This window comes from Pholcus phalangioides, unplaced genomic scaffold (genome assembly GCF_987345545.1).
Source record: "Pholcus phalangioides strain wild (caught in Gottingen) unplaced genomic scaffold, Ppha-v1.0 ptg000004l_1, whole genome shotgun sequence".
NCBI classification, from domain to species: domain Eukaryota; kingdom Metazoa; phylum Arthropoda; class Arachnida; order Araneae; family Pholcidae; genus Pholcus; species Pholcus phalangioides.
In genome coordinates, this window is record NW_028301597.1 from 27,445,203 (window position 1) to 27,472,738 (window position 27,536).

A 27,536-nucleotide genomic window follows, 5' to 3' on the forward strand; every position below is an offset into this window, starting at 1 on the left:
CCACTTTTTATTTTCTTAGACATGCAGAATAAAATACTTGGAACAACAAGAAAATATCGAAATCCATCCGGAATGATTATTTTCTTGAAAATAACGACGATCGATTCGAGAGAGAAGTATTTTATACTAATCAGCTTAATGTATAAATTATCATAAATCATATTTTTTGCGTAAAATATCTATATCAAACGCTATTAAGAGTCTTAATTGCTGTAGCGATGCATGTACTTGCCATTGTCATAAGCTGGACTTTTTTTTTTTGAAGCAACAAAATCGATGCTGAAGTTAGAATACGAGTTAATTACGCTAATGATATAAAGGTTTAAAAATAAAACTTTAATGAACGTCATTCTTTTGTTACACCGGAAGTGATTAGATATTTATGAAAGGACTTCAATTTTTAATTACTTTTCAGTATTTTTTTTATTCTGAATAATATTCTTTAGAATATTTATCCCATATTAATATTTTAACTAGTATTTTGCAAGAAATAGCCGACATGGTTTTTTATTTACATGGTTTTGCTCTTTATCATTAATGCATTTACCAAAAATTTATCACGTATGATAATATTTATGTATACATATTTTCCCTTTTTTTAATCTCAAATAAATACTTTCCGATGAATTTTAGTAATGTTTTAATTTTCATATTAAATTAAATTAGAAATTTTAGGGATGCGTGAGGGAATATATATTGGGTATAGCGGGTCTTGTATTATCTTGTTTTGAAAAATAACGATATAGCCAATTACTGTATTTGGAATTCATATTTAAGATAACTTCATTAACTTATTTTTGTTTTTTTTAATTCTGATGTTTTATTTCAGCTTCTAATAAACGTAAATAAATATTCAGATTTTACTTCTACTTGTTAGAATTCATGATAAAATAAATTAATTAATTACTGATTAGGATATTTAGAAAACATTCAGAATTAAGTAATATTTTAACGATGCATGAAAATATAACGATATTGATTCAAAAAAAAAACTTCCAATACGTTTAGAAGAGAAATAGATTTTATATTAAATTTATTTTAAAAATGAATAAAAATAAAATATTATAAAATAAATTAGGATAATTATTTAAAAAACTGAATGATAACAATATTGAATCTCTTAATTCGACCAATTTTGAAATATTGCATGCACTTTACTCTTGCAGCGTATTGTCATCACTGTTATTGACTGACAAGCATTGATAGCATACGGTGACATGATACCTGAACCAACCTGGAATGTGACACGATGTCCTCGTAGTCAGCAGTTATATAATTATCGAACCCTAGTTATGAGATGTTATGTTAGACATGGAATTGATGTCCATGTAATATGCAATCACTGTCGAAATGCCATGCATTTGTCATCTGATAACAAATATTTATTATCCCAACTACTATCTGAGTAGGAAATAAGCACAGATTAAGCCCAGAAAAATTATAATCGAAGTTGTACATTATTGATAGAATTATTACGTTTAAACCATAATTACTGTCGAGATCATTGTGTTGTGAAAATTTTTTTGAGACTATTACAAAATTTATGGCTTAACGATACAGTTTACAATGTCTAAGGTATTCTTGGAGTCATTGGAATGAATATGGAAGGCAATTTTAAAGCTTTGTTGAAGGTGATTTCGATCGTATAGTCGATGGCACTTCAATGCATGGTTGAAGGCATTTTTAGTAGTATTGCCGAGGACACAGTTAAATTCATTCTTGAAGACATTTTTAATAATATTGTTGAAAGAAATTTCGATAAAATTGTTGAAAGAAATTTCGACAAAATTTTTGGAAGGAATTTCGACAAAATTTTTGGAAGGAATTTCGACAAAATTTTTGGAAGGAATTTCGATAATATTGCTGAAGGAAATCTTGATAGCACTGTTTAAAACATTGTTGAAGACAATTTTGGCAGTATTGTTGAAGGCAATTTCGATAGTTCTGTTGAAGACGTTCTTCAGTTATAGTACATTACTAATGTTAGACTATTGTTTTTAATATCTCTGGAGTAGTTTCGCTAATACCTATTGCTGATTTACCTATAAACCACTGATTTTGGGCTAAATTTGCTTTGCTAAAAACTATTTTAAAATGAATAAAAATCACAAAGAAATTTCGAATTCGACTTCCATTTGTTAAAGACTTAAATTGCTGAACGTATATCAGCAACTGAAATTTCGTGAGAACCTTTGCAAATAATTTGAATTAATAAACCTTTTTCAATAACGTATAATGTATTGCTATAAATTTTTGTTATTGTTTAACAAAATAAAAAACATTGAAATCATTGTAATTGCTATAGAAATATTCTTGTCTCAAAACTTTCCAATTACGTAGGATCATTTTTTGGTTTTTCAGGAGTAAAATGCATTAGCAAGCATGAACATATCCGACAACAAAAATTAATGAATGATTTCAACATTATGTATTTGAAAATTTGAATACTTTATTTGAAATTTTAAATCGTATTCCGAAAATATGCTGTTTTATTTTGAATTAATACCTCGATAATTATTCTAATCACCGCTTACCATAAAAGTACCTAATTTTAATGTATTCAACTTTAGAAACAAATTCGATTTCTCAAAATTGTAATCTTTTTTTCCCCGAAAACATTCAGTAATTAAAATCATAACGTTCGAAAATCTGTAATAATCGAATAAATTTGTTCCTTACTCTATGTAACCAACAATGGGTTTCCTAGAAAAATTCCAAATTGAAGCTATTATTTCGCAACATGGTGCAGCGTTCAAAGACTAATGAAATTGTTTATGACTTCTTGACACGTCGCATGTAAAATTCATAAGGTGTCGAAAACTCTATTCAGAGACAGATAAGAATAATAATAAAATATCAAGAAAGGGAAAAACTAACTTTCAAATTAACTCGCCAGATAACTCGGAGTTAATTAAGAAAGGGCAAGTGAATTTACAAATGCCTCCGAACAACGTCGAAGAGGAAAATTTCTGCGTAAAAATAATAAAAAAAATTCCAGGAAGTAAAATCATAAACGAGGAAAGACGTCGGTGACAGGACATGTCATCTCTTGCGTAAGATATTTTATTAATTAATGGATTTTCGTTAATTTTAACGCTGCGCAATAACGCCAGATTGGTCACGTATTTTCCCCTTTCGAGTCAATTTAAAATAATCCTTGCATGCAACAAATTTAACAGAACGAAAGAATCTAACTAAACTCCGTAGAGAATGTAAATCATTATTTTTAACTATCTATTTAAAAAAAAAAACGGCTGTTCGTTTTAATTTGATGGAACCTTTCCTTGTAACCAGTGATAAAATTTTGTTTCACTGAAATATTTTTTTTTGATTCTTGAATAGTTAGTTATTTGAAATACACTCATTGCCATAAAAATTTGCGCACCCAGAAGAAGTCGTCAAAATGAAACGAAATTTTACACATGTAAGTACTACGTTGATAAAAGTAAGTGATTAGAAAATCCAAGAAAAAGGATCATTTATTGCAGAAAAAAGTGCAGATGAACAGAAGTTTTAGTAATCTGTTGGACCCCCTCTAGCGCGAATGCACGATGCGATACGAGCGGGCATTGAGGCGTACAAGTTCCGTATGATGTCCTGAGACATCTCGTTCCACAGTTGCTGTAAATGCGCCTCTAGTTCGACCAACCTCGTAGGCTGTCCAACTTACCGTCCCAAATGATCCCAGATATGCTCGATTGGTGACAAATCTGGGGATAGAGCAGGCCAGGGAAGGGTGGTAATGTGGCGGAGGCAGACTTGTGATATCCTTGCTGTGTGTGGCCTAGCATTGTCTTGTTGAAAAATGGCTCCTGGGAGCCCTGCCATAAGTGGCAACACATGTGGCTGAAGGATGTTATGGACGTACCGCTGGGCTGTCATTGTGCCATGGATCAATATTAGGGGGTGACCGTGTATCGTAAGCAATGGCACCCCATACCATGACACCAGCTGTGGGAGCGGTGTGTCGCTGTAAAGCGAAGGCAGGATTGAAGCGTTCACCACGGGTCCTCCACACACGAACACGATTGTCATCACTGCTCAAGTTGAATCTCGATTCGTCGCTGAAGACGATCTGGTTCCATTCCGTAGCAGTCCAATCCCGTTGTGCTCGACACCACTCCAAACGGAGGCGTTGGTGGGTGGGTGTCATTGGCAGCACACGTAATGGGCGCCGCGATACCAGATGTGCTTCAGCCAGGCGCCTTGCGATGGTTCGGGAAGACACAGGGGCCCGTAGTGAATCTGCTGCCTGTGTCTGGATAGCGGCCAATGAGGCAGTTGGCTCTACGCGTGCGTTTCGGATGATGTGACGGTCTTCTCGACGACTGGTCTGTCGAGGGCATCCTGAACCTGATCGCCGTGTAAATGACGTCTCTTCTGTCCACTGGTCCCAACACCTACTCACAGTAAAATCAGAACGACCTAGTTGACGAGCTATTCGCCGAGCTGACCACCCAGCTTCCATCACCCCGATGATTCTTCCCCTATCGAACTCTGACAACTGCTCATATGGTCTTCGACGGCGGCGTAACGGCATGTCTACCTCAGCATTTCCTTCGCAAACGATTAAATACACTCCAGCAAGCTCTGCTTACCTGTTTTATACTCCAAGGAGAACGAAGTTCAACGCCCTCTAGTGGCATTACGCAATGCGCAATCACGCTGCATTTCTAATCATTTGCATATCTGCTCAACATGTACCTTCAGGCCAACTTTCGTTTCGATCCCACAATTATTTCTTGGTGCGCAAATTTTTATGGCAATGAGTGTAATTATTCATAATTTAATATATGTAATCATAGTAAAATATTGTCTATGATAAATATAATATTATGAGTGTGTATAATAAGTTAAATATTATGTATGATAAGTTGAAAATTGTGTATGATAAGTTAAAATTGTGTATGATAAATTTAATATTGCGTGTGTATGTTAAATATTGACTGTATGATAAACTAAATACTGTGCATGACAAATTAAATGCAGTAAAACTTCTCTTTTGCAGGCACCGGCGGGACAGAAAAATTCGTCCTTAAAAGAGGGGTGACTGTTAATTAGGGGTTTGAAACATGTACGTTTATTATACAAGGAGAAATTATTATTTGGCCGTAAAAAAAAGGGGTGACTTCATCTGAGGGGTTGTCCGTTAAAAAGAGTTTTATTATACTGTGTATGATGAGTTATATATCGTGAATGATAAATTAAATATTGTGTGTGACAAGTTGAATATTGCGTATGTTAAGTGGAAGGCGCAACCATCCACACAACACTTATTACACAGAAACAAACTTCACTTTAGGTTCACAACACGTACTCGTTCATTCCAACATGTACCAATGTGTAAGAGGCTCCACAGAGGAATATGGACGAGATACGTGCGGTTTAGTAGCAGTAGCCCCCTACAACAAAAATTTGAAATAATTTTCTTTTCTGTACCGAAAAAAAAAAAGAAATCCCGTTCGTCAAAATAATTTTTTGTTAAGTAACATTAAAATACAGTAAAACCTGTCTTTAACGGAACCTGTATTAAACGAAAACCTGTCTTCAACGGGAAAAAAATCTTGGTCCCGTGATTTCAATGCTAAAATACACATTAGTACACCTGTATTGAACGGAATCTGTCTAAAACGCGGAAACGGAAAGGAAAATCGTATGATCTTATATAACGGAAAATTTTATACATACACTACGGATGTTTAACGAACCAATAGGCCAAGGGAATCACACTAAAGCATTGACGTGCGTGCTCTGAATTTTTTTTATGCAAGCTCTGCTTGACAATATGTGAGTTTTGCATCACCTCCGCCCCCTACATTAGGAAAAACTGTTTCCATACTTGATGGTGCGATTTTAATACGCCATATGTAGTAAGACAGTTATTTCCTGAGAAATCATTACAAAATCTTTCAGAAAAGCAGGATTTTATACTGGAGAAATCAGTGCAAAGGTTGAACTTCCAAATGATATATGCAGGACTTACAAAACTGCATGCAAGCAGCTGCTTCTCATGATTGCAGTGCTGAGGATTACATAAACGTTGAAGACAACAACTACAAACTCAACCGGACACGACAAATATAGCCACTCTCATTGAAAATTTTAGAGGAAAGTCAAAACCAAGAGGATGAAGATGAGATGAATGTCATTTTCAGAAGAAAAAAGAGTGTATATATATCGGTGGAAGTTTTATATAGATACTGTCAAAACCTTCAAAGAACTGCGGAAATTTTGCTTTATAGAATAATGACTCGGGCATTTTTCTTACGATTTCTGAAACAAAACTGTTTACTCAAAATACAAATACAACGCCACAACAGGCAAAATGCCCAACGAGGTAACAGAGAAAAAGATGCCCATAAAAATATGGATGTCATATATTTCAAAAATACGGCAACCCAATTAAAAATGCAATTAACAAAAATTATAATAAAATAAAATTAAATTAAAATAAAGCAGCTAAGGGTGTGAACTGCGCGCAGCCATTGCTCTGTTATTTACTATTGGAAAAACTGAAATTTATATGATTTTTTTTAAATTTAATTATATGTTTTCAAAGATTAAAAATAGTAAACACTACATTTTTCAATCTTTTACTCACTATTTGGCGATGCGCATAGTTTTACATAGTTACATAATTTTCCGCAATATGTCAGTTGAACCTCTATTAAGCGGAAACCTGTGTTCAACGGAGAAAAAATCTTGGCTTCTATTTCGTTGAAGACAGTATTTACCTGTCTGAGACGGACACTGTATGTGACGGAAACCGCTCTTAAACGGAATCGAAATATAGTCTGTTGAACGATTTGTGCTTTTATTTGCACCTTTATAAAACGGAATATCATTTCAGTCTGTTGACGTTCCGTTCCGTGCAGGTTTCAGTGTATTACGGATTTATGAAATATCCTGTATAGTGTAAACACATGCTAAATCATTTCACACGAAAAATTCACAAAATATTATCACAGACATTTCTTATCAATCCTAAACTTTCGCATAGGCATATATCCGATTTCAGTTTTTTCATCCGGAAATGGTTTTCCAAAACCATTTTCAAGCAAAAATGTACAAAAAGTCCTATCGATACTATTTTTTGATACAAATATTCAACCAATATTCTTTTTGCCAAGCCCCACAAAAAAAAATATATTTATGAAACGACTTAACGTTCGCAAAGGAAGAAAACCATCAAGAGACACAGTAATACGGAAGTACTATATTTCCAGAACGTTATTGCAAGTAAAAAAACGTGAAAAAAAACAAAAACCGGAAGGGTAGTTTTCAAAATATTTGCATTCGATACGTCATTTACTAGAGAATAATAAAGACCCACTCCAAATATCCCGTAAAACGTCCGAAAAATAGGCTCTGACGTAAGAGTATTCCGAAAAATCCAGAGAAATACCGTTTTTCCGGAAATAGTATCCCATCTCTGTGAAGGAGAAAGCAATAGAGATCTATCTCAACATGGCTCACAAACACGGAAATAAATGCGAGTATTGAAGAGTTTTAAACTCTTCTCCGGAGTTCCAACATGCAAATCTTACAGGTATGTGTATTTTTATCGAAAAAGTGGAGCAGAGAAAAAAAAAACAAACGGGTATGGTATCACTACCAGAACAAAGTTACACGGTAACGTATTTTGTGAGTTTGCTTGGATGTACAAAAATCCAATTTCCTTCATATTACATATATATATATTTGTGTGTATATGTGGATAGATTTACATATCCGTATGTATGCAATCATAAGAATAGAATAGAATATTAGTCGTGGAAATCCGAAAATAGGACTCTTGAAAGCTAATATCATCTCGGGATTATAAAAGAAAAAAAAATTTAGTCATATTCTTGCTGCGAGCAAATATTTTTGTCTTAGATTTTGTTTTACAATCTTATTTTTCTTCAGAATAATCAATTTAAAAAAAAATATTAGAAATTGTGCTTCGAAGACAAAATTTGAAATTTATACATCCGTTAATTCAACGTAAATGAAAAAAATTCGAACATACTAAATATATTGAATTCGAATGGATATATTAGACCTCGGGGTTATTCGTATGAATATCGAAAGGGGAAAAAATGCTATAATGACATTTAGAGAAATATTAATTTTAAACAATTTTTTCTATTTAATTGAATTTTTTTTCCTTGACGAGGAAACAATGTCATAAATAATGGTTGTTGTAATATTATTTGAGATATTCAGATGTATTGTGTTTTAGAGTATGCGTTGTTAGAAAAATCTATTGTTACCTGAGAAACGGTATTATAATACTCTCATTCCTGTTTGGCAGTTTATATACTGCAACCATATTGATTATTTGGTCTTGACGAAAAATAACATTAGACAAATAGGAAAAAATTGTGTCTCATTGTGCCAATCGTTATAATTGAATGGTTGCAATAACACGTGGTCGTTATAACGAGCGTCGACTGTAAGAACAAAAATTAATTTGGTGATTATTTTAAATGTATTTAATTTTTCACATTCATTTATAATTTCAAATTTAGTTATTTCCTATTTTAAATTTATTTATTTCCTATTTTAAATTTATTTATTTCCTATTTTAAATTTATTTATTTCCTATTTTAAATTTATTTATTTCCTATTTTAAATTTATTTATTTCCTATTTTAAATTTATTTATTTCCTATTTTAAATTTATTTATTTATTTATTATTTTAAATTTATTTATTTGTTATTTTGAATTTATTTTTATTTTACATTCATTATTCATTAAAATTTATTTAATATTTTAAACTTATTTAATTGTTATTTTAAAATTTTATTTATCTATTACTACACATTTATCAGTAAAAAATGCATTTACTACAAATGTCTACGTCTGAATCGCTGGTACTCAGACGTATACAATTGTATACTCTATCTAGACACATTTCCAATAAAAACGCAGACTTAAAATCATCTTGAAAGTCTGAACTGTATTTCACACACTCGCACAACCTAAGATATAAGTTCCGGAAACAAACAGTGAAAAAAAATATTATATAGACTGCTTTTAAGTTGCAAATAGCGGCAGTATATTTTCTCCGTAAGAAGTATCATCTCGTAGACATACACTTCAGAATAAAATAAATAGAAAAAAAATAAGAAAGAAATGAAAACACTAGTGTAGAAAATAAAACGTCGAAGTCTCAATCGCTGGTACTCAAAGGTACTTCAATTCTGTACTCTACTCTCTATCCAGACGTTTCCTCCATTTTCAAAGGCAGGAAGAAAAATGTCTACATTTAGACGAGAATACATTCTAGAAATATATTTTCTCTCCTTTTTTTTTTGTACGTGTGTCTGACCTCTCAGCGATGCATTTCCATATTCCATTTTTATCATTTTTTTTCTTCCTCTTATTTTCTTGCTTTCGTCTCATACCAATGTACGATCGCATTTCCCTATCTGAAGTCCGCTTTATGCAAATGGAGCCATACTTTGTGGAATTCGTTTCGCTTTGTATTTCCCTCTAATGTTTTCCCTTTTCTACTTTTTTTATTATTATTTTTATTGTACGCAAAATGGTTTTTCGTTCGTATTTCCCATGTTAAGTTGGAAGATCATTTACTGTATGATGTTCTGGAATCATTCTTTGAAATTTTCTAGAATTGAAAGTGGTTTTTTTTTTTTGGAATTTTATGAACCGTTATATAAGAAAACTAGAGAATTTTCATTTTTTTTTAATCAATTTGCATGTACAGTCACTCTACGACTTACGAATCGAAATATTTTGGTGGTCGTGGTTCGTTTTAGTGGTATTGGATGATGAACATTTTTCATTTTTGAGGTTTTCAAATTTACGTGCTCAAATTTTCAATCATTGGAAAATATAATAGATTTAGCATCATTTCACTTCGCGCAATTTATTTATAAAGCAATCTTCGCGTGTATTTACACTCTCATTAGACATGCCCTAACTTGATGTTTTCTCCTCTTTAAAACTCTCAGCCAACCTTCGCCGAGAATATGAAACATTTCCCGAAGGCTGCCAAAAAAAAACTTCGATTATTGTCTATTCTGATCCAACTATTTGTACGAAGCAAGTGTCTACACAGAAATTTCTATCCTTGAAATTTATTTATACCGAACATTATCGATTATTTGACACTCGGGTGATCAGGAGTATGACGCATAATCGAAATCATTAGGAAATCGAGAAACCACATCGCATTGCGTTAAATGCATCCTTGAGAATTAGATATCAGTTTTATCGCCTGCCTGGCATTCGAGTGGTTAGGGAGCTAGCTGTGCATGAGTGGATTCAGATCCCCGTTCTGGCATATGGATGTCTACAACACTAAAAAATTTCCTGTATAGATCATACGCATGAATCTCTTAGGATAAGTGAGAATTTAATCATTGAAAAAAAAATTAAATACCTCCCTGAAATGCAGACAGGTCTCGAGGTAGCACTCGCTGGCTACCTGGAGTAGAAGCACTACTCATAATAATCAGTTTTGATTAATAATAATTATGAAGTTTTCCATAACAAATATTTTAGAAACCAAAAATATTCAAAAATTACTATACAAACAGTTCTTTGGCACAATTTTGACTTCAAACCAATGAATCGGCGTTAAAAGTATTGCCTGTTTTAGAAATTTTAAGTCGAAATAACAATGAATGAGTTGAAATTTATTAAATACGGAACAATCGATTATCTGGTACTCGGGTGAGCATGAGTATGTGCGTAGAATCCAAATTGTCAGAAAATCAGGAGGAAATAATTTTCATATATTGAAAGATTAAACTTTAATTCTATATACTGTATACATTGAAACTTTGGTTAACGAGTGTTTTGATGTACGAGCAAATATTTTGAGTAAATTTTGACTCGATGAGCGAGCGATGATTCGCATTAGGAGTAAAAATTTTCGTTTACGTGATCACAACTGATCCGATGCTTCTTCGCTTTTGCCCACACACGTTTAATGGAACTCTGCGTAACCTTCAGCATACAGAACAAACCTTACCCTCTGAAAAGTTTTCGAAAAACCATTTCGACATCGTGCACTGCCTCATCGATATATCCTGGGAGTGTATCACCAAAAGAACCTTCAATTCTGCTCGGAGAAAACTGTGAGCTGATTGATTTACTGAACGTGACTTTTAGGGGCCAACTCATGAAGAGGCGCCAACATTTGTCGAAGGAATTATGTCCCTGGGAAAGACCATGCTACTGGAGATGGATAGCACGACATTCGAAAACTAGAGATAACACCAGCTGATAACAATGAGTCCGAAAGTCATTCGAAACATTAGCCCTCCTCTCTCTCATCGTTTAGAGTTCGTCAATTTGCAAAAATTATAGTATTTTATGTTTAATTCATGGCTTTTTGCACTATAATTCATTACACAATTATTGCGTTGTGTAATTTATCAAATACCGTTTTTATCAATATTTTTTCATGTGAATGAATAATATCGCGTAAAAAGAATCATCCGTGTGTGCATTATTTCCTATGGAAAAGTTCGAATCCGAATCATTCGTGTATCGAATTATTCGGCTTGAGCGAATCGAATTATTCGAATTATGAGCATCTCGTGGAATGAAATATGATCGTCGATCGCACCACGGTCATTTTCTGCACACGAGGGCTAATTAGACCGGGACGTACAATTTATTGCTGATTCCGAACGGCAGGCTTGTTTTTTATACTCATCGAGAGGTTGGTACGCTAACCCCTCGATGGGGGACACCCTGCGATAGCAATTTTTTTGCTGCGGTCAAGTCGCCGTTTTTTCTTGTACCCCTGTGTCAGGAAAGTTTTCTGACAAAGACGAACCTAATATCGAACTCGCGACACCTCTAAACATCCTTTGGTACTTCAGGCGAGCATCTTATTGACCGGGCTACCGAGCCCCCCGAAATATGCTCGGGGCCCCGATTCCCACTGCACTGCGTAATACGTAGTCGAATGCTCCTACAGTTAACCAAACTTACATACAGTAGATGGGGATTGTCCGCTGGAAAGATTCCATTGTATAACCAACCTCCGGATAAAATGAATGATAACCGTAAGTTAGTTCTTGTCCCATTTCATAACGGGATTCAATTGAAATATTTGATAGTAATACATCATATTTGAAATATTTTACAAGTAAAATTATTAAAAATTTGACATGAAAATCGATCTTTTCGTTGAGCTCTTTTTTCAAGTATCAGTTTGAAAAAAAATGAAAATTTTTCTTTTCTTCTTTTTCTTAAATCAAATACCGATTTTTATCAACTACCCATTAATTACGGGCACCAATAGAGTGAGATGGGTCTGTGTTGGAAAACCAAGAATGTCGGATAATTGAATATAACACTACGCGCTGCCGTCGCTTTGATTTTTTCTATAATCTTTCCATTGAGGTTATTGATTTTATGTTATAATTCCACATGTGAAAATATCTTAATATTTTCCTTTGTCATCAGTTTGTTAAATAAATATTACGGTGCTTATGCTATTTATACCGAGTTGTTATACGTTTCCAGGCCCGTAGCCAGAAATTTCGTTCTGGGGGGGGGACGCTTTAATTTCGGGGGGGGGGGGCAAAGTGATAGAGCAATAGAATTAATTGGCCATCTTTTTCCATTTTTTAGGTCATTTTCTCCAGGCACTCTAGTCCTTATTCTGTTACCGTATTTCAAAATGAACCATGGTTTCCATAAATATCGGGTCATGAACTGTGTAGATTGTAACTGATAGAAACTTATAATTGAGTCTGAGAAGTTTTAACCGAAACATTTTGCGATGAAATGGTAATATGTGATGATAAATTCTTTCAAATATCTCCGAGTTCTTGACTTGGGTCTCCGGATTTCTTCGGCGGACTTATTAAGTCAAAAATCATGGTCTGGTGGAAGATAAAATGTGTTCGGTCCTTCAAGGCCAGAGACATTCAAATGCTAACTAAAATCTTATCGCATGAATACAATCTTCATAGTGTCTGTCCACTTGAAACGACTTGTTACGCAGAAAATGAGAGGCATCTATTTTGTGTCTGCATCCGAACCTACTTTGTAGTAGACGGGAGCAATTTTACCAGGCATTCCACGTTGTAAGCGGTTAATTCTCCTCGGGATTGTCTAGACAAGGCGTAATTACAAGACGAATATAGAATTGTATAACAACGAAACTACGGTGATTACACGATTAAAGGAGAAATTACAAAATTATTATTATTATGCATTAAATTACAAGGAAGGTAGTCAAAATGGGGTGTTTCACTGAAGTTGTCCGAAAGAAATATGAATTCTAACATTTATTACAAATATTAATTGGAGTAAAATATTAAAAATGACTGACAAAGAGAGTGAATTTTTGCTGTGATAGATGACCTTTCCCCTAAAAAAATGAATGCTGCAGAAATAGAAAAATAGCGATTTTTTATATCGATAAAATTAAAATACTGTCAATAAGTATTAAAATAGTTAAGTTATAAGTAAAATTTGTTTCTCTATTTTTGCCGAAGAAAATTTACAATTTAACGAAATACATTGAGATGTCGATGCTTGTAATTTATGAATTTTCGCCAATCGCTACAATGACTACTACTACTACTTCTTAACTACTTGCATACACCTCGTGTATAAACATTCCCCCCTGCGGAATTTCGAATTGCTACTTATATACTTATTCGTATTAGTACTAATGTTGTCGGAGTTTTTCCCCGAGTTTCGTTTTATACTGGTGCTGCCATCTGGCTTCAATATTTTGATGTAAAAATTGAAATGCCTCAATTTTCATGTTGCATAATTATCGTTTTCAAAGTATGTTTGTTCACTGAGGAGTTACTTTTTTTTTTAATTTAAGAAGTTCGCATTCGCGTCTCAAAGTTGTTAAACCGCAGAAAAGCACCTTCAGCCGACCACCACTGCGCCGTAAACGGGGATCGAGCTCCTCACTCTCCCTAATGAGAATCCATCACGATTCCCAAAAAATAAATTATGAAGAAATACGAAAATTTGAATTTTTATACCATCCTAATCAAAATTGTGAGTTAGTAGTTACTTTTTGTGTCTCTTTTTTTTGAAAAAAAACTAAGATTGAAAATCTTGAAGTTTCTCTAAGCTCTGAGTTCTATAAGTCTAGTTCCGATTATGTCTACACAAAGATATTTGAGAAATTCTTAATTCTTACTATTATCCAACCACAAATACATCAGCGAAATTTAATTTGTTTTAAGGACTAGCTATATATAGATTTCTCTATAATAAAGAGGTTTGAAAGTTCAACCAACAGAAACTCAGTTTTTATTCGGGGCTGTATGAATTTTGATATTATCCTAAGTATTTCTTATAATATTCTTATTCCCTAAGATGATATTTCGTGCTGTAAGTGATGGCTTGTAACAGCTTGGAAGAAAAAGAAAAAGAAAGAAAAACATTTTTCCACCAAGTGCAAAAAAACACAAAAGATTCAATTCCAATAAGAAAAGTTTATATAATCTTTTTCGGAGTGCACAGTCCTCTGACCTGATATGCGGGATATCTGCCGCTCGTGGGCCGAAAACTTGTATACAGGGTGTTCTGTAAGTGCTAATGCGGTCTTCTCATCAACCGTTCGTCGTAGAGGTGTGATTCCAACTTAAAAATTGCTCAAAAGGCGTTTTGAGAGTGAAATAAATATAAATTTTTATACGGTTCCCTTGTCATCCAACTTTCAATTATAAATTTGTTGCCCTGATCTCTCTCTCTCTCTCTCAAAATGGAAAAAATTCCATGCTTCTAAATGCAATACCCGCTACGATATTTGGATTAAAAAACAGTGAAATGTTATGAAAGAACAGCAAAAAATAACGTTGACAGCTCGTCTTTCTCTCATCTATGCTGTCCCTTCCTGAATTTTCTCAGTTTTTTGAATTCGAATATCTCAGTGAATATTGCACTTAAAAACTTTGAATATTTTTTTTGGCCTCAGTGAAGCCAAGGCAGGAACTTTCTAATTGGAGGTTAAAGAACAAGGTGACCGTTTAATAATTTAGATTTTTTATTTTATTTTCCGACACGTTGTATTTTTTCTCTCAAAACTGTTACATAGTAATTTTTGAACGCCTTTTGAGCATTTTCTAAATTGGAATGATACCTCTACGACGGACGGTTGTTGAGATGAAGACCACATTAGCACTTACAGGACACCCTGTATACAGTATATGGGTGATCATATGCCATGTATATTAAGGAACAATCCGCTCGCGTAATTCTGGCCGTCCCTGATTTTATAAATGTCCAGTTTTTCTCTTATTTTCAACGAGGCTAACTTGAATTTTTGAAATCAAGAAACATCAGTCATTATAATAATTATCATCATGATAATTATGACATTTGGATAAGTTACATTATGATAATTACGACTTATATATGATAAACAATTAACTATAGTTACATATGAATACTGTATCTAATATATTTGACAAACATATAACTTTTTTTAGTGAACTACATTTCACTCATTCCGATTTGCAGTAGTCCCTTATTCCCTCCATTGACAACTTGAGCGATAGTTTTCAACATCTTGAGTACTGGATGTTGAAACTGAGTATTCTTCTCTTGCATTTGGAAATTTTTTTGTGATAATTTGAGGCATCCCTTATGGATCTCGTATTTTCATGAAGCAGATATGGTCATCCTGGGTATTTATCGTGCTGTATGCGTGTATTTTCGCCGGAATATATTTCACGAACCGGATTGGGACCTCCCTTGGTGGGCCGCGTTTGGCTTGTGGGTCAGAGGTTTATGCACCTGTGATCTACAGGAGAGAGAGAGAAATGGTTTTTCTCTCATGTTTCCTCTCGTTGATAATTTAGCGCGTTAACCTTTTGTTGTCTTATGGACTTGAAAATTCGTAACTGAAGTATTATTATGTGAATTCTAAACTTCATTATTAAAATCATAGGCGTGTTTGCATTTTTTTATGAATTTCTCTTATATTTCTCGAAACTTGAGTATCCTCCAATTTCATTTTTTTTTTCAAGTTGATTTCCTTAAAATATTTCACGAGTGCTTTATATAAAAAATAAATTCCCAACGAAACAGAAGAAAATCTTTTGAATTGATAAACTTTTGAAAAATGATCAGATTATATGCGTGCAGGTGGAAATACTTAAATCCTTTACACTTTTTTTGCGAAATTTAATCTGATTATTTATTGTGCCGAGGGCAAAAAAAAATAAGAATTGATAGATTCAAAGCCCCTGACGAGAGAATATCGAAGAATAGAATAACACATATTTGGTGTATTTCAGTTTCCTCTTATGAAGATTTATCGATGTTTTCCGTATGGTAAGAAAAAATGTTTTTGTTTGCTTCCAAGATACAAGTTTGGAAATGATATGAATATTGGAAATGAGAATATATATGTTATCATCTAAATTTAATGGATTATTTCATTTCTGTTTTTTTCTCGGAAGATACAACATCGGGTCAACGTTAAAATCGTGCGTTTGCCCTCAGGGATTCGAAGGACCTCATTGCGAGCAGAAGAAGACGTCACAGATACCAGGTACGAATACTTACTATTGGAAAATTTAAAACAATCACTAAGCGAAATATTCCATTAATTACGTGTTTTCCCTTAGGAAGTAAAATATATGAGCACATTGCTCCATATATATGGGATCAATAAGTCTTAATTTACTTGTATAATACGCATAGGTGCTATCAATTACGATTTCTAAGGCATTGGTTAACTGGCAACCGTGCACAGCATTAGCTATCGAAACGTAAATTTCTTTCATTGTCTTTGATCCAGTGTTCTCCTATATGAACAAAGGGATCAAAAACCACATGCAATATTTCATAATCAATTTTTTATGCGAATTTTTGTTGAGCTTTGAATTACATCCATTAGAACCGAGATTTACACATACCACTGCTATAAATCATTGCTAACTTTTTTCGACACAACCCTGCCTCTTTTGCGGTACCGGAAGTAAGTTGATTTGCATCAACATTTGAGTGGTCCTATCTATCTACCACCTCTAGAGAACCAGTATCCAATCTATACAAATACAAATACACGACCACAACAGGCAAAATGCCCAACGAGGTGGCGGAAAAAATTCTCTTTGCACATGATTAGGAAATGAACTGCATGTGCTATCAAGGAAACATTTATTTTCTGCATATTGCTGAGGTGAACTCGGAATGAAAAGTCATCTTGTCTGCGCCGGGATACGAACCCAGGCTCTCTTTCATACCGGGCAAGCATGATATCATCTACACCTCTGGAGACACGACTCTGCCTTCCTTATTTCGCGAACTGTGGCGTGAGGCGCTGAAGTAGAGGCACTAGTATAGCCTCTTTTAACTTCAGGAAATGACCTCCAGGTGAGACGGTTTAGAGAGAGATAAAATTATCTTGTTCCGGCGGAGACAAGATGACTTTTCTTTCCGAATTCATCTCAGCATAATATCCCGAAAATAAATGTTTCCTTGATATCTTGGGCGGAGAAAAAACCATCTATCTGCATGTGCTATTTTTACATTAAGTATCTCGTTCACAAAAATGTTGCACGCAGAATTCTCTTCGACCAGGGGGGGGCTTCAACCTTTTCTGAATAGCAAGCAACGTTTTTTTCTAACGTCTATACGGCAATTATACCATATGCTCAAACTTAAGTCGTCAGATTTTGAATAGTGAATGAAACTGGATTGGACTGGGGTTCGGTCCCGGAATCAATCAAGTACTCTCAAGTATAAAATTGGATAGACAAATTAAAAACGGTTAGGTGTTTCAGTGAAAGTCGACTTCGTCTCGGGAGTATGTAAGATATAGAGCAATCTAAAGAGACCACTATATCATTTAGAAAAAAACAAAAACAATTTAATTTAATTTATTGAACTGAAAATCACCAAGATTACTGTTTTTATATACAGGGTGCATGGGCAACAGGGCGTATGGCATTTTGCTGGCAAACCAATCAATGATCCCAGAGGCATACTTCTAATTAAAAAGTATCCAAATAACGTGTAGTTCTCAAGCATGTCATTTGTGTTTTTTTCAAGGGTTCCGTAGTTATTAAAATAAATAATATTTAATAACTAGAGAACTACACTACTGTGCTTAAAAACCCAGTTAGAGAGTTGCTGCACTCTCTCCTGATACCAACTAAAGAAAGTTTTCCACATTTCCAAGTGACATCCACTACGATACTCGAATTCGAAAAACGGAGGAAAATTTGGGAAAAACAACAGCATTAAATTCGGATAAAACTGTTTTCCCGCATTTAACACTGTTTCTCTCCAACTTTCCAACGTTTTCGAATTGGAATATCGTAGTTAATATTGCACTTGGAAAACGATTTTTGGGGACACAGGGACGGTATAAAAATATAACTGATAATTCTTTTTCATTTTAATAACTGTACAACCCCGTGTAATATGAATAACATATCTGAGTACTACACGTTATTTGGATACTTTTCTGCTTGGAAGTATGCCTCTATAGGACCAATGGTTCACAAGTAAAATGTCATGCGCCCTGTTACCTAAGCATCCTGACATTTTATTATTTTCTGTTTTAAATATTTAGAAGAATGTATTGAACTGGGATGTACGCAAACATGCTTCACTACAGCCACGGGGGATTATAGATGCAGCTGTTTCAATGGATTTCACATTGCTGAGGACAAGAGAACATGCGTGGAGAAAGGTCAGTGTGCTATCATATCTCATAATACTGGATGATCAATGTTGTAAATGCATTGACAAGAAGCTTCTCAGAATAATGTTATTAGTCCTTAATAACTAAGATTCGACATAAGAAATGGCCTGGAGCGTAAATACCTATTGTGAAAATATCTCCTGAATACCGTATTCTCTCAGCTATATTTTTCAATACTATGAATGTATTATACATACAGGCTATCCCGAATTGTTTGAGCAGCACATATCTCTGTAACCGTTGACTTTAGAAACATTCCTTCAATTGCAAAATGTTTTCAAACGCGTTGACGCGTGCATTTATTAGAAATCTCAAAATATGTTTAAGGGATCGTATGTATAGCGAAGAGAAGAAACTAACTTTTACTACAGTCTTCGTGTACTGAGAGTTCCAGATTTTGAAATGTAGATCTCGCTCTGAAAAGTCATTTGTAAATAAATGGATATTTTTAAATGATATGTTTGTCGACATATTAAATATATAAAACCACAATGTTTTCACCAACTTATCACTGCGTTGGTAAGTTTTCATTTTCTCGAAAGTTTCTATTGCTAGTGACCATACACAAACAGAATGATTTCAACCATTTCAATTTTGTATTCACTATTATCAGCAATTACATTTTTTGACCATTATTTTGATGTTACAGAAATTTTACAACTTGGAATTTAGTTTTCGTTTCCCAATTAGTGAACCACGTCATCAATTATTATCAACGAATACTGAAATCTTCAAAGTCAGATATCTATGTTGACATTGAATTTTAAAATATTAATTTTTCCGTAAAAGACTTTCCAGAGCCGAATTTACATCTCACTAATGGAAAATTTTAGCACCCGCAGGGGTCTTTCAAAGAGTTTATATAAAACATGTATAAATATTTTAAAAAGTTTATGAAAAGTTTAATTTCACTTTTCCTTATGTATACGACCTCTTTAGAAATTTAAGACATTTTGAGTAACAGCACGTTATTCGAATAATTTTTTGTACTTGGGACATGTTATATATGTGTTATATTTATATGTATGACTTGGCAACAGCGCACAGCGCGAGCTTCAATGAGCGCGCGCCGTTCGATTGCTGTGGGATTCGAGTTCTAGCGGCCATGGCGGTCGGTTGTGTTTCTCCGTAGCTATTGTACTAATGTTGGAATAAAGCGTATTTATGCTATTGTGTAATTCTGAATGCTCCTTCAGTCTGACTCTTATAAATGTCTAGTGAGAGACATTTCAGTAACTCACTACACACCTAGTCTTTGAGGTGGTCGCCTGCGACGTTGCGATCGCCTCAGATGAGGAGGTGATGAATCAACAGCTTGAGGATTCTTTGCCTTCGTTGGTTCATTTCTGATGGATTCGGTATTCTCCGTCTGATCGGGCCCCTCTGATTTATTGGGCTGCTGGGATACCTCGGAACCAGCTGAACGCGAAGGTGACACCGAACGCCGTTGACGCAATTGGTCGCGATGCCGAACCACGTGACCCGAAGGAGTACTCACTTCCGACATGACCCTACCCCTTGAAGCGGAAACCGTTCCTGGGATCCACTTTGGGCCACTTGCGTAGTTCCTGCACCATACCTTATCCTCAGGTGCAAACTTGGGTTTGAGATCGGGATCCTTCGCCAGATGTTGACCCGGTTTCAACAGGTCCAACCTGCTTCTCATGACTCTGTTGAACATCGCCGTACCAGGAGCTTGACCAGTTGATGAGACAGGTGTCCTTCGATAGTGAAACAGAAATCTGTCAAGCCTTTCTTGGAAGGAGCCGCCCTTAATTTTCCTCAAAGCATCCTTCATGGAGCGCACCGCTCTTTCAGCCAACCCATTTGACTGCGGGTGATACGGCGCAGCTCGGACATGGATGACTCCGTTCCTACGAAGGAAATCCGAGAACTCCTGACTAGTGAACGATGTTGCGTTATCACTGACGATTGTCCTGGGCAGTCCGAATCTCGCGAAGAGGGATCGTAATGCAGCGACCGTAGCAGCTGACGATGTCGAAGACACCGGAATTGCTTCCAACCACTTAGTGGCAGCATCCACTACTAACAAAACGATGTGGTTATCAAACGGGCCTGCATGGTCGATATGAATTCTGCTCCAAGGCTCCGTTGTGGAAGGCCATGGTACCAAGTTTGATGGAGCAGCGGAAACTTCGACTTGACAATCGATGCACGAACGTACCAAGTCCTCAATGTCCTTATCAATATTCGGCCACCACACAGACTGTCTAGCCAAGGCTTTGAGAGCACCCATACCTTGGTGACCCCCATGAAGCTCCGACAGCACGTACTTCCTGTACTTTGGTGGCACATATATTCTATTCGCACGTATAATAATACCGTTTTCCACTGACAAATCAGTTCGGCAGAGCCAGAAAGGACGAATTTCAGCCGTTACACGCCTGGGCCAGCCTCGTGCTATGTATCTCTTCACTTTCAACAGAACAGGATCAGCATCTAACTCCTTTTGGAAATGAAATCTGGTCACCGCGCCATCATCAATAGATTCCAACAATAATATTACATCAGCAGGCGTTGGAGAATCAGTCACACTTGTCGGCACAGGTAGCCTACTGAAAGCATCAGCATTAGCATGAGAAGATCCTTTCCGATACACAATGTTGTACGAGTACCCCGATAGTACAAGCGCCCATCGCTGAATGCGAGAAGCAGACATTGGAGCCACTGGTTTAGTCTCAGAAAACAGGCTTACTAGTGGCTAAAGATCGGTTACCAAAGTGAAGGATCGGTTACCATGAAGATATTTCCGATACTGTGTAACCCCGAAGACCAACGACAAGGCTTCTCTTTCGATTTGGCTGTAGTTCCTTTCCGCTTTCGTCAGGGATCTAGACGCAAAAGCAATAGGACGATCGCCTACAGCTGAGGGATGAGACAACACAGCTCCTACTCCGTACGGACTAGCGTCACACTCGAGACGCACTTCCTTACTTTCATCGAAGTGGACCAGCAACGAAGACGTAGAGAATCTTCTCTTTGCTTCTTGGAAGGACTTCCTCTCCTGCTCAGTCCATTTCCAACATGAATTCTTATTCAACAACTTATACAATGGTGCTAGCATAGAGGACATATTTGAAAGGAATTTTGCATAATAAGTCAGCAAACCTATGAAAGGCCTCAGTTCATCAGCATTCTTTGGCTCAGGAGCTTTCTCAATGGCTTCCAACTTCGTTTGCACTGGATGTAGCCCTTCTGCATCGATTCTATGCCCCAGATATTCTACTGACGTCTGCATGAACGAGCACTTCGAGGAATGTAGCTTGATACCAGCTTCCTGCAAAGTACACAACACTTTGCTCAGATTCCTTAAATGATCCGAAACAGAGCTGCCTGTTATCAGCAAGTCGTCTAGGTAGCACAACGCATTTTCATGCCCTTGCAAGAGCTTGTCCATTTCTCTCTGAAAAATTGATGGAGCTGACGCTACCCCAAAAGGCAGTCTCGTGTACCTGAACAACCCTTTATGAGTGTTAACCCTTCAATCGTCGAAGACGTGTTGACGCGTCATGAAAATTCCTTCGAAAACGGGCAAGGACGTGTTGACGCGACCAAAAAATTCTCTCGAAAACGGGCGAGGACGCGTCAACGCGTCCTTGTCAGGCCAGTGCTTTCCCCTAGTTGCTTTGTCTGAGACTTGTCACCCATGCTGTTTGACGAGCTCCTCCCTCTGCATTCAGTAATGCTGATCTCATTGTAGGATGCTCTTCACGGGCACATAATACAGCAAGCAGACATGAATAAAGGACACTGTGTTCTCTATTATGTACTATAATAGAGAACACACATAAGAACTTGAATAGCGAAATCTCTGTGCGGGGGTGTGTGGTTATAACTGTGCGTTTAAGAAAACTCGGTTTTTTTTTCTTGTGTCAAGAGCACTTTTTCTTAATATTCCCAAAGAACTTCGGAAACATCGTAATATAATTGATTGCACTTGTTAAATACAGCAATAGTTCTGACAAGTTCAAAATTTTAAACTTTTAAAATTAACTTTCTTTAGAAATTAAATATCAAGATTTCTTTCTCTAAAAATTATCATTTCTTGAATAATTGTAATAATATTTTTTGTAATACTTCTTTGATAATATTTCTTAAATGATTCTTGAGAGTTCGAGAATCATTCATGAATTGAATAAGTAGGTTAATTCAGTCAGGGCTGCAGCCATAAATTCGGCCAGCCCGACAACATCCATTTTGGCACACCTCTGGTCACCTTACTTGTTTCATCTTCCCCCCCCCCCCCCAGGTCCGTAATTAACATTTCTTACCGGGAGGTGCACTATGATGATCAATTAGCAAACAAAATGTTTTTTGCATTTACGTTGTGGGAAAAAATGTATTTTCTTTTTCATTTTTTAACCTTAAAAATAGTCTCCCTTTTCAACCCCCCCCCCTCCCGCCCGTTTTACCGGGTGTGTTGAATATTAACAGAAAAATTGCTGGTATCATAAAACCCTTGAGATTTAATTTCTAAATCACTGCAAATTTTTCATCTTTATATACTGTAGCCTCCCAGAAATCGGTGTAGTTTCATTACATATGGTGTTCTGATCGAATAAAACAACTCTTTCTTGATTTGTATTTAACATATTCTACTATCTCAGCATTAATACCGTGATTAAGTTTGAATATATCAGAACATGCAACTTTTCATAGAAGATCACGCAAGTCGTGGTAGCGTAAGTTGGGGTATTACTGTATCAAAATAATTATAGGATTTACAATTGCATTATAATTTATAATATTATGATGAGGTAATAAATATAACGGAGGGGAATGTTGCAGCTTGTTATAAAAGTTTTAATAACAGTAATGTGTGTTCTCTCTGAAGGAGGAAGTTCAAAGAGGGCCCCGGTCGCCCCAGCCTAGTTACCCGCCTGCACGATAAGTTATCTTAGTGTAAACCGCACCTTTTTGATTTGTTATTAATTTGATATTTATTCTTTGGAAGTGCAGTCTTTGTGTGACGTCATTTTATACACGATAGGATAATGGAGTTCAAGGAAATCCTTGATTAAAAGAAGTTTCTAAAACAACCATATATATTTTTTCACGATTTCCACAGTAGTTTCATATTTTGTGGTGGAAATCCGTAGAAACTACGTAAATTCCATAGTAGTTGGCAAGTATGCTTATAACTAAGGCTAGGATTTTCAGGACATGAAAACTGATAAAAAATGCTCTATAAAAAGTGACTATGCCCCGAAAGACCGAGAATTTGCCTTATGAAATAAAAATTGATACAAAAATTTACCTTTTCTATTTACAGTAACATTAATTTTAGCAAAATAATATGAGAATGAGGAATATTGAGATGCAATTAATCAATATTACACAACACTGTATATAAAACGACGTTTCATGTACAGTGCTGAAAGAAAATTTCGGATTCCAAGAATAATAGGATAATTGGAATTCTTTTTAAATTGGATAAGGTTTTTTACATCCGTATTTGTATGTGACTAGCAGTGTATTGAGAGAGAAAGAAAAAGAAAATGTCAGATAGGTGTGTACCTCTGTAGTAGATAAACTCTTTCACAAAAACCTTTGTAAATAACACCCCCCACAAGTACATACTGAATTCTTCTATTCATTGACTTATCCATAAGTGTCTATACAACATGTATTGAAAAGTAAATGGAATTTTCTTATCAGTTGGTATTAGAGCTGTGTGTTTGTTGTCAGCTGCGAAGAGTAAAAACATTCTTTCATTATTATTATAGACGCATTTTACAATATATTTTAATGTGCTATAAAATGCTCTATATATATATATATATATATATATATATATATATATATAATTAAAACAAAGAAAATAAGCAGGATTCTAAATATTTTCACGAATCAGTGCTTCACGGATCCATTGCGCCAATAAAGTAAAGGTGACGATGCAATACCGTGAATGATATACAGAGGCCACCAGAACGGTATAAGGCCAATGGCGGGTCTTAGGGCAGTGTGACCTGTGCAATGGCACAGGGCACCAAATAATAAGAGGTGTCGGAACAAGTTGCAATATTTGATGTACATCAAATATTTTAATACTGTACATTAGGGGCCGTTCAAGTATTACGTCATCATCGATGGGGGGGGGGGGTTTCCGATTTGCTGACTTTTGATGACAAGGGGGGAGGGGGGGGGTTTGGATAATGCTTACGTCATCAACCACCTTTTATGAAAATATGAAATATTTTTAATGGCATCTTACTCGGTGCCCAAAAACGAGAAAAACCTTTCGATAGTTTGTGGGCAATTGAAGTAACATCCCTCCTATTGATAAGTGCCCTAGAGAGCCACTTTAGTGATCTCTAAAAGTTTCGCGGATCCAAGTGATCTGGAAATGTGTCCGGGCCGCTTAAGTGCTCTGGAAATGTGTTCGAGCCGCTTAAGTGCTCTGGAACTGTGCCACGCATCACTTAAATAATCTGAGAATGTGCCGCGGGTAATTTGAATGATGTAGAACCGCACTGGGAGCCACTTAAATGCTCTAAAACTACGTCACATGTCACTCAAGGGATCTCTAAATGCGTCACGGGTCGCTTAAGTGTTCTGAAAATATGCCACGGGCTGCTTAAATGTTCTGAAAATTGTACCACGGAACACTTAAGCGATCTGTAAATGTGCCGTTTAGTTCATTTTTACAAAATTAGGTTTGAAGAGGGCAGGCCGCATCAAGTAACCCCCAGGGTTATGTTTGGTCCGCCGGCCAAGGAACTTTATGTGATTTATCATTATATGACTTAGAGGGTGGGTCGCGATGAATTTATTAAAGATAAATTTTTAGTTCGTAGCCTTCAAATAATGTGTTGAAATTAAGAGAAATTGATTATAATAACATATAAAGGTATTTTCTTCCGAAATTTCAATTTAGAAAAAAAATTTTTGTTTGCATTAAAAAAATAAATTTTTGATCGTGGAAAAGGGGCACGAGAGAACCCCCCTATTCCCCCTCCCCCTCGTGTACGTCTCTGATCCCAGAAATATGCGTTAGGATTCAGAGGGGCAGAGCTGATGACAAAATTTTGCTGACAAGGGGGGGGGGAGGGGGTCAGCGTTTTGCTTACTTTTGCTGACAAGGGGGGTAGGGGGTCAAAAATGGCTAAAAATTTGCTTACGTAATACTTGAACGGCCCCTTAGAGAGAGAGAGTAAAAAATAACTTTCTTTGGTATTTAAAAAAAATTACCATATAAAATAATGTATACATGTAAAATGACCGAGAGATGGAGAAAAAAATTGAAAGTTTGAATATATGCAGTTGATTTTTAGAAAAAGAATCTATAAGCAGTACACCTATATACATGTTATTGCCAAATCCCGAATCGCGACCGATTTGAGACGGGGCCGACCACTTCGCGAATGGGCCATGAGTTTTGGCCAAAATCCGTCAGAATTTCAGAAATGATTCGGGCTTAGACCGGCTATTTCGCAAAGTGGCTGGAAATCCCTGGCCAATGCTTGATGTGCTGATGTCAGGAACAGGAAATCGTTGAGATCGATATTCACAATTGATCTTGAACATCCATGGAACATTTTGCCCAATTCATATCGTCGATACGTAATTTTCGATTTGATTTTCAATTTAATTTTAAATACAGTACAGAGTATACTACTGCCCCTATATTGGTTTTTATTCCTATTTTACCCGTCAACAGAACTGCAAATTATTTCTTTCATTTAATTTTTATTCGTCCGAAAAATTATTTTCTTATTCATTTTTGGTCGGGCCACATATTATATCTCCCATTTTTGTTTGCTTTTAGCAAACACCGTATAAAATCGAACTGAGAAAAACGAGACAATACATTTTTAATTGGGTTGCTTTATTTTTGAAATAGATGACATCCATATTTGTTATGGGCATCTTTTCTCAGCCACCTCGCTGGGCATTTTGCCTGTTGTGGTGTTGTATTTGTATATTCTCACTAATAGACATGTATTGTCCTCATTTACGAACGTACTTTTGATAAGAAAAGAAATATCTTCCCCCCTCTTTTTTTTCAAACTATTCACCAATACGAACTCATTTCTATGCTCGCGTCCCCCCTTCCCCTAAATACTTTCATCCGTATTGAACCAACACTCCCAAAATAACCAACCCACCCTCTTCTTTGGGAGTGTTGAATGAGCTCTTGATTCTTGAGTCCTGATAACAGGTAACTTTTGACAATGGCAAAGATAATCCGACACTGTTTTTTTTTTCAAGACGATCGATACACGCCTTTTAGCGTGAATTCTTCACGTATCTAAACTTTGTACCAAAAATGGGTAAATGGTAATCCCAGCATTGTTCTGTACTAAAGATATTTTGCTCCACAGGTGGAAACGTATATTGGTTTTCTTTGTTAATTTCGGTAATATGCATGGAAGCATCAGATTAATTTCATTGATTCCTTTTCCACCAAATCCTTTCTATTCATTGAATATTAATTCAGTTGGCTCCCATACATCAAGATGTGTTTTTTGTGTCTTTCTTCTAGAACGTTTTCACCGAGTCACAATTTTTTTTCGATGGCTAACGAATGTATGCCTGGACGAACAATTCGTTGTCAGGGCAGATAAGCGAGATGACTACCTCTCGTGGGCACGACCCCCCCCCCCTCCCCCAATCCCACACACACAAACAATGGATGCGTACTCATATAGCATTCTCCGAAGGTTCATCGCGACTCACAGTGACATAGTGGCGAGCTCAAGATATTGATTTGTGTGCTTATTTACGCACTTTGAGATGGTTCTTCAAAAATCAAAGTACTGTATCAACTAAATTAGTGATGGACATTTTTTTCGTCACTCGCAATTCCCTTGCCCCACTCATGGTTCATCGGTGGCTCCCCGGGATATTT

The 27,536-nt window shown here is 35.8% G+C and overlaps 1 protein-coding gene across 1 annotated transcript in view; it reads left to right on the plus strand.

The window, feature by feature from the left end:
- LOC149087026 (uncharacterized) overlaps nucleotides 1–27,536 on the plus strand; it is a 243,732-nt gene that overhangs the window by 117,644 nt on the left and 98,552 nt on the right. Inside the window, exons 3-4 of the mRNA XM_089231244.1 lie at nucleotides 16,410–16,501; nucleotides 18,533–18,652. Of these exons, the coding sequence (XP_089087370.1) occupies nucleotides 16,410–16,501; nucleotides 18,533–18,652 (212 nt within the window). The remainder of the gene's footprint in view (nucleotides 1–16,409; nucleotides 16,502–18,532; nucleotides 18,653–27,536) is intronic.